The 7,955-nt window shown below is 47.2% G+C and overlaps 1 protein-coding gene across 1 annotated transcript in view; it reads left to right on the forward strand.

Annotated features, from left to right (window-relative positions):
- Positions 1-4,277, forward strand: part of bloc1s1 (biogenesis of lysosomal organelles complex-1, subunit 1) — an 80,531-nt gene extending 76,254 nt beyond the window's left edge. The window contains exon 4 of the mRNA XM_069905840.1: positions 3,602-4,277. Within this exon, the coding sequence (XP_069761941.1) occupies positions 3,602-3,709 (108 nt within the window). The 3' untranslated portion in view covers positions 3,710-4,277. The remainder of the gene's footprint in view (positions 1-3,601) is intronic.
- The last annotated feature ends 3,678 nt before the right edge of the window (positions 4,278-7,955 follow it).

The raw sequence follows: 7,955 nt of genomic DNA on the forward strand, positions 1-7,955 counted from the left end.
GTTTGGTTCTTGGGACTGCATTTGTGCGCACTATGATCTGGCAGTGTAGAGAGGTGAATGACCATTACATTTACATTTTGAAGATGTCGACTATGATACAAAAGAGAGTCCAGGAAAGTGGGGCAATTCCTGTTCATCTTCCTTGAGTGTCCTGGAATCTTTTTAAAGACAAAACAATCTTCAGTTTAATATTTTGTCTCAAAGATAGTGCTACATTTTTCCAATGCTGTTTTGAAGTGTTAATTGAGATGATGTCCTGGAGTAGATATGCAGTGCTTTCTGGCTTCATAAGACCACTTTAAGTAGGGACAGAAAGCAGTATGTTGCAATGCAAGAAAGAAACCCTGTGGAGGGTTTCTGCTGAGATCCTCGGACAACGTGTGTCTGGAATCGGTTGGAATGATTACTAGGTAAGCCTAGTAGGTCCGAATCAATACTGGGTTGGGTACACAAGGATGATGGAGACCCGACTGAACAGTTACCAGAACAAACTTAACCCTGGGCAGGGTCTTTGGGTGATGCTGGTGTTGGGAGAGAGAGGCCTGACTTAGACTGATTTTGAGGATTCCATATGTTTTCTCTGAACCAACCTGGCACCAGGAACCAAGAGCCACAAGAGAATTAAAGGTTGTCTTCTTTCTGATGGGTGCTCAGACTTCTGATCCTGTTTTCCCCCCCACCCCCATTTTTTTTGCCAGAGAAAATAACTTTCCAATCTCATGTCTAACACCAGAATATGTTAATTGGCAATTTAGTCATGGAGGCACCAAAATAGCACTTTATCTCGTCTACAGGCACAAGCTATACTTAGCACAAATCTTCTTGTAATTGCTCGTACTTGCATCTTAGCAACAATAAAAAGGAAAATAAAAATACTGCTGCCGCCAAATTAATCCATGACCCATCTTGCTGTATAATTTTACAGGCAGGATGCTGTAATCCTGCTGTTACGATATATATTTTGGCACTTCTAACTGTGGATGATTTTCCTTGCTCAAGATCATTGATGGTTTTTAAATCCATTTAAAGAGCTGTGATTTTTAAAATTTGTTTTGCCCATTGTCAACTCGTTTTCTGAATCTATGAGCTACACGGAGTAGTGTAAGACTTAATACTCTGGTACACAACACACCCTAGTTATCATATGTATTCTGTACTAGTTCTGTCAAGCACGCCCCTCTATGGTTTGAATTGGATATATGGAGTCAGCACACAAACTTCCTGTTATTGTCAAGTTCAACTGTGCTCTTTAGATTTTGATTGATTCACCATTGCATCTTTAGTATTCTGTGGTCAAAAATAGAAACCTTAAAGTGCACTTAGTCTTTGCAAGACATTTCAAATGCTGGCCTTCCTCCCATGGAATAATTCACAAGTTGTAATACCTTCTCTGTCCCAGTGCCCCACCACTGTTAAAATTTGTAGCAAGTTGGAAGTAGGCTGACATACTGGTTTCGTAGATTTAAAAACTATTCCATCCTTTTCCCCCACCCTTCCCTTGTTTGGATTGGTGATGAAGTTGAACCTGAGGCAATTATAGATACAAAGTTCAGATTTATTGTCAGAGTACATGCGTGACATCACATATAACCCTGAGATTCTTTTTCCTGCAAACCAGGAATTTCTACTTATCAGTAGTGCAAAAAAAAAACTACTCCATAAAAGTACATATACAAAAAAAAGAAATGTAAACAAGAGGAAGTGCAAACTGACTGTGCAATACAAAAAATAAATATTCAATAATAAATAATGTGCAAAGTAAGGGTCCTGAAATGACTGAGTTTGGTGGTGTGAGTCTTGTGGCCCCTACACCTCTTTCCTGATGGCAGCAGCGAGAATAGAGCATGTGCTGGGTGGTGTGGATCCTTGATGATTGCTGCTGCTCTCTGACGGCAGTGTTCCCTGTAGATGTTCTCGATGGTGGGGAGGGTTTTGCCTGTGATTCCTGGGCTGTGTCCATGACCTTTTGCAGGGCTTTACGCTGTAAGCTATTGGTGCCTCAAGATTAAATGCAAGTGATTTGGAATGTAGAGAAGAAAGCATTTTGCAGATTTGTAAGACTTGTTATGGAAGTTAAATAATTGAAGCAGAGACCAGTTCGATATGTAAGGAGTTAGTTAGAAAACTGCTAGATTCATGTTCTTTATTTTTTTTAAAAGACTATTATCTAAATGGTGATGGATTGCAGAGTGCAGAAACACGGAAGGATTTCAGTGTCCTCATGCTTGATTGCCAAAAAGGCTCATATGCTGGTACAGGAAAGCGAGCAGACTGCTATTATTTATAGCTGGAGGAACTGAATACAAATGTCAGGAGTTTACACTTGAATTGTATATGGCTTTGACAAGACCTTATCTTGCCCTCATTCAGTAGATTGAGGGTTCAAGGTCTTCTCTAAGATCTTGAGCACACAATGTTGGCTGATACTTTCCAGTGAAGCACTGTGGGAGATTCTTAATATTTCTTGGCACTGTTGTTTATATGAATCAATGCTGCCCACTCTGCTCTTTAAAGTGACTAAAAAGAAAATCCCAAAGCTTCATTTTGAATAAGTCTGAGTTCTGATCAATGTTTGTCCCTTTATCAACATTCCTAAAACAAATATTGGCTATTTGTTAATCCTTATTCCAATCAGTAGTCAAGTACTTTGGAGCATCCTTGAAGGGGTGGAAGAATGACAGAGATGTGGCATAATTGTCCTATCACATCAAAATTCTGCATGAGTGCACAGTCATAAGAGCCCTGGTGTTAGATAATCTTGCACTGAAAGAGTGCCAGTTACTCCTATCTTAATTCTTGGATCAGAAATTTTCTTGTATTCCACTGAGCACTTTTGGCAGTTTGGACAGGGGCTGGCAGGATGGGTTCAGCACTTCACTTGTATTTCAGTAACGGTGGTTAGGGAAAGGGAAGTGCTCGAACGTAAGGGGAAGGAGGAATTGGGTCAGCGAGGGGGAGAAGTAAGGATGTTGAATTCACTGTGGGTGGCTGAGGGAACAAAGGCTTGGGATGATTGCAGGGTTGAAGGACGGATGGAGATCGGGAAGATGAAGGAGCCTTGTGGATACTGGAGGTGATTTGATGGGAGACACTGATTGGAGTTGGGACAGCCTCTCACCTACCTTGTGGCCTCTCAAGTTGAGACTGCAGGAGGCAGTCCATCTTGCTCCACTCATGCCCAACCACGTTGAACAGAGAATGGCATCATCCATTGCACCCCATTGCAGAAATTGTATTAAGGTCACAAGCTTGCCTCGCAACAGGAAGTGCCCTTTCAAACGTAATGGGTGATGTGAATCAATCTAAAAGAGATCAATATCATAGTTCACTCTGAAAGAAATCATTTTTCAATTGGGCAATATTGGCGATTGGGGGAAGAGCACAATGCAATTAAAGAAAGGTTTCCTTTTGGGAGGCTAGCACCTCTGGGCAAAGACCGCCCACATGAAAATTTACCTTGGACAGCAGTGTGGATGACCATTGATTTTAAAATGTCCAAATGAAGAGAAAGCTGTATTTGAGCCTGCAAGGTTATTGGTTTTACAAACTGACCTGGTTAACAAAGATATTAAATCCTGCTGAAAACTTGGTTTCTTCTCAGGAAATTGGTGATGTGGAGAACTGGGCAAGAAGTATTGAGATGGACATGAGGACAATTGCCACTGCCCTGGAGTACGTCTATAAAGGACAGCTACAACCTGCAACATGAGTGTAAATGGAGAAATGGGCATTGAGTGAGGAAGAAACAGAATTACCTTTGGAATACAATGCTGCCATTGTAAGCTCAAGCTCTGTAAAAACAAGAGTTCTGATAAGAGGAATGCAGTAAACCTGGAACGCTCTTCCTAATTCTAATGAAGATGCAAGCTCTAAAATATTCTTTGCACTGTGACTGTTAGCTACAATAATAAACATAAGCAGGACTCGATGCATTTCCTATGCTCAGGGTGTAAAAGTCCAGAAAATATAATGTGCACATGTGAAGATCTGAAATAAAATGTCTGGAGGGCTTCTTCACATTTCACTGCTTAAAATAATGTGTGTGTTTTCTGGTCGTTAAGATCAAACTTTGTTTTAAAATAAATAAATCCCTGTGTATTAGTTGGTAGAATTATTCAGTGGAATGCTGCCCTTTTGGGGGGAAAAAAAATTGCATTTTAATGAGTTTGCTTAGAAGCGCCATCTTCGGCCATATAGTTTGCATCATGTGCTGCTATGCTGTGTGATACAGCAATTGTTTGTCAAATAAAGGGCATTATTGGTTCTCATTACTATAATTTATCAGTGGAATTATGCTAATTGCCAGTGTAGAGCACGTCGAAAGAATCAAAGGCTTGTTGATCCAAAACAAGGCTTTTATTAACTATCACATGTAGGTCGACCAGTCCAGAGTGACCTGGCCTGGCTAGGAGCAACCCTTTAAGACCTGCCAGTAGGCGTGGCTGCGCTCTCAGCTAGTCACAGTCATCCTCCACTACAATCTTTACATATACAAATTGGTGATAGAATCTGTACTATCACATTCACCCCTTCTTTGACAACTGACCCTGGGGTGGATGGAGGGCTGTAAAAAAAAGAAAGAAAGGGCCCGGTGGAGGTTAGGGGTTGTACCGGTCAGGGGGCCTGACCATCCGGCGTGACCGCTGTGATGCCGGGATTGGGGTCGCTGGAGTCGTGTCGCTGGCAAGCTCGTTGGGTGCGGCCACTATTTCGCTCAATTCCCCAAAAGTGTTGTCGACAGTCTGGCCTGAGCTGGTGGGGTGGTGCTGGTCCCTCTGTTCGAGCACATGACCTGGGGGAGAAGGATTTGGGGGAGGTTGGTTTGGAAGCACTGCTGGGCCTGATCCAGCTTGGGCTAGGTCCCTTACTGAACTGTCCTCCCGCCCGTCCGGGTACTCAATGTAGGCAATATGCAGGTTCGCATGGAGCAGAGTCACTCGATCAACCAAGGGGTTGTTCTTTGAGTACCGGACGAGGCGTTGCAGGAGGACCGGCCTGGCCCGGGGATTTGAATTTCTTCGGGAAAGAGAAAATCCTTTCATGGGGGTGGCATTAGTCGCGGTGCATAGGAGGGAGCGGATAGAGTGTAGGGCACAGTGAGCTCGTCCTGCCAGCGAGAGGTGGGGAGACCTTTGGACCCGAGGGCAAGTGTAACCGCTTTCCAGACGGTGGCATTCTCTCTTTCAACCTGCCCATTACTGTGTGGGTTATAGCTGGTGGTCGTGCTTTAAGCAATACCACGTTCCAGAAGGTACTGCCGCAGCTCCGCACTCAGAGGACCCCCTGTCACTGTGTATGTAACTGGGGTACCTGAAGATGCTGTGCAGGGCTTCTATGACTGAGGAGGCGGTCATGTCCGAGCAGGGCGCAGTGAACGAAAAGCGGCAGTACTCGTTGATGGCCATAAGGATGTAGGTATTACGGTTGGTCGACGGTAGGGGCCCCTTGAAGTCCACGCTGGGCCTGATCAAAGGGGTGGGTGGCTTTGATGACGTGGGTGTTCTCCAGACGGAAGAAGTGGGGCTTGCATTCAGCGCACACCAGGCAGGCTCGGGTCATGGAGCGAATCTCCTCGACCATTTAGGGCAGGTTGTGAGCTTTGACAAAGTGCGTGAACCTAGTGACCCCTGGATGACAGTTCCTCATGGAGTCTCTGCAGTATGTCCAGTTGTATGTTGGCACAAGTCCCCCTGGAGAGTGCATCTGGCGGGTTGTTGAGTTTACCAGGCCAACACAGTATGTCATAATTAAAGGTGGAGAGTTCGATTCTCCACCTGGTGATCTTGTCATTCTTGATTTTACCTCGCTGGGTATTGCTAAACATGAAGGAGACCGCACATTGGTCAGTCAGCAGTGTAAAGCACCTGCCAGTGAGGTAGTGTCTCCAACGACGTACTGCTTCGACTATGGCCTGGGCCTCCTTCTCGACAGAGGAGTATCGGCTCTCAGGACCCTGGAGGGTTCTGGAGAAGAAGGCTACCGGCCGGCCAGCCTGGTTCAAAGTGGCGCCAGTGCAAAGTCAGATGCATCGCTCTTGACTTGGAACGTGATGGACTCATCGATGGCGTGCAGCATTGCAGCGGCGATGTCCGATTTGATGCAGTCGAAGGCCGGTCGGCGATGTCCAATTTGATGCAGTCGAAGACCGGTCTGGCTTCGGTTGACAGGGGGAAGGAGGTGGTCTTGATGAGTGGCCGTGCCTTGTCGCCACAGTGTGGAACCCATTGGGCATAGTAGGATAAAAAAAAAGCCCAGGCAGCGTCTGAATGCCTTCTGGGTGTGGGGTGGGGGTCAAGTCCATGAGGGGACGCGTGGAGCCAGGGTCTGGCATGACCACCCCGTTCTCCACCACACAACCCAGAATTGCGAGCCAAGTGGTCCGGAAGACACACTTACCGAAATTGTAGGTCAAGTGCAGCCGAGTTGCAGTCTGAAAAAATTTCTCAAGGTTAGCATCATGATCCTCCGTGTCATGGCCGCAGATGGTGACATTGTCCAGATACGGGAAAGTAGCAGTCAGCCCATTCTGGTCCACCATCCAGTCCATTTCCCGCTGGAAGACCGCGACGCCATTTGTGACCCAAAGGGTACCCTGAGGAATTGATACAGCCGCCCGTTCGCTTCAAAGGCCGTGGAAGGTCAGTCTTCTCAGCGGATCGGGAGCTGGTGATAGGCCAAATGTAAGTCAATGGTGGAGAACACGCGGTATTGGGCGATCCAATTCACCACATCTGTGATCCGTGGAAGGGGGTACGCATCCAGAAGCTTGAAGTGGTTGATTGTCTGGCTGTAGTCAACCACCATCCGCGGCTTCTCCCCATTTTTAACAACCAACACCTGGGCTCTCCAGGGATTCGAGCTTGGTTCGATAATGCCCTCGTGCAGCAGTCTGCGCACCTTGCTTGTGATAAATTTCCTGTCTTCATAACTATATTGCCGGCTTTTAGTGGCCACAGGCTTCTAGCCAGGGGTGAGGTTTGCGAAGAGCGCTGGCGGAGCAACTTGGAGGGTGGAGAGGCTCCAGTTGAGGCCGCGGGGGTGGGTGGGTCGGGCTGCCACTGGCAGGAGGCTTCCGGGGTGAAGTGGTTACAGACAGAGAGTGGAATGTGTGAGGCCCTCCAAAGTGCAGGGAAATGGTTTGGAACTGGCACTGAAAATCCAGTCCCAGCAATACAGGGGTGCACAGTTGGGGAAGGACTAATAGTTTGAAGTCTATGAACGTGATGCCTTGGACTTTCAGGGTCACCACACAATACCCCTTTACCCTGGTCAAGTGCGATCTGGTCACCAATGAAATCCTCTGGGCATTGGGGAGAATAGCCAATCCACAACGGTGGGCCAGGTCTGGGCAGATAAAACTGTCAGTTGACTCCAAGTCAAATAAGCAATTGGTACAGTGTCCATGCGCTTTATTCAATTCCATTGCTTTTGTGAGGGGATGGGGGCAGTCCTGGTCTTGGGTTACTGATGCAATGACTTGTCCTACATGATGACGTCACGTAACGTGTGCTTGGTGACGTCACAGAAACAGTCTGGCCGGAGCAGTCAGCGTCGAGGAGTTGGTTCTGCAGCCTGCTGGGGGGTGTCGGCCAGCCAACGGTAAGTGCTGGGGATCGCTGCTTGCTGTCAGCGGTTGCGGCAGCGTGTCCCTGATCGGCAGCGTCAGTAGTGGCGGTGGGTGGGTCGGCTGCCTCGGTGGTGGCGGGTCCACGGTCGGTAGTGGCGTGTCCTTGGTCGGCAGCGACAGCGAGTCCCTGGTCGTCAGTGGCGGCAGCCGTTGAAGTCAGGGCTGGGGCCTGGTCGGATGTTGCTTCGTGAGGGAGGGTGAAACAGGCTGACATCATTGCAGCGAGGGTGGGTTGTACCTTCCACTCTCTGCGTCTGCCCCGTGACGTCAGGCGCTGTCCTTGCTCTCATTGGATGAGAGCTCTGAGGAAGAAATGTTTGAATGGGAG

This window comes from Narcine bancroftii, chromosome 12 (genome assembly GCF_036971445.1).
Source record: "Narcine bancroftii isolate sNarBan1 chromosome 12, sNarBan1.hap1, whole genome shotgun sequence".
NCBI lineage: Eukaryota > Metazoa > Chordata > Chondrichthyes > Torpediniformes > Narcinidae > Narcine > Narcine bancroftii.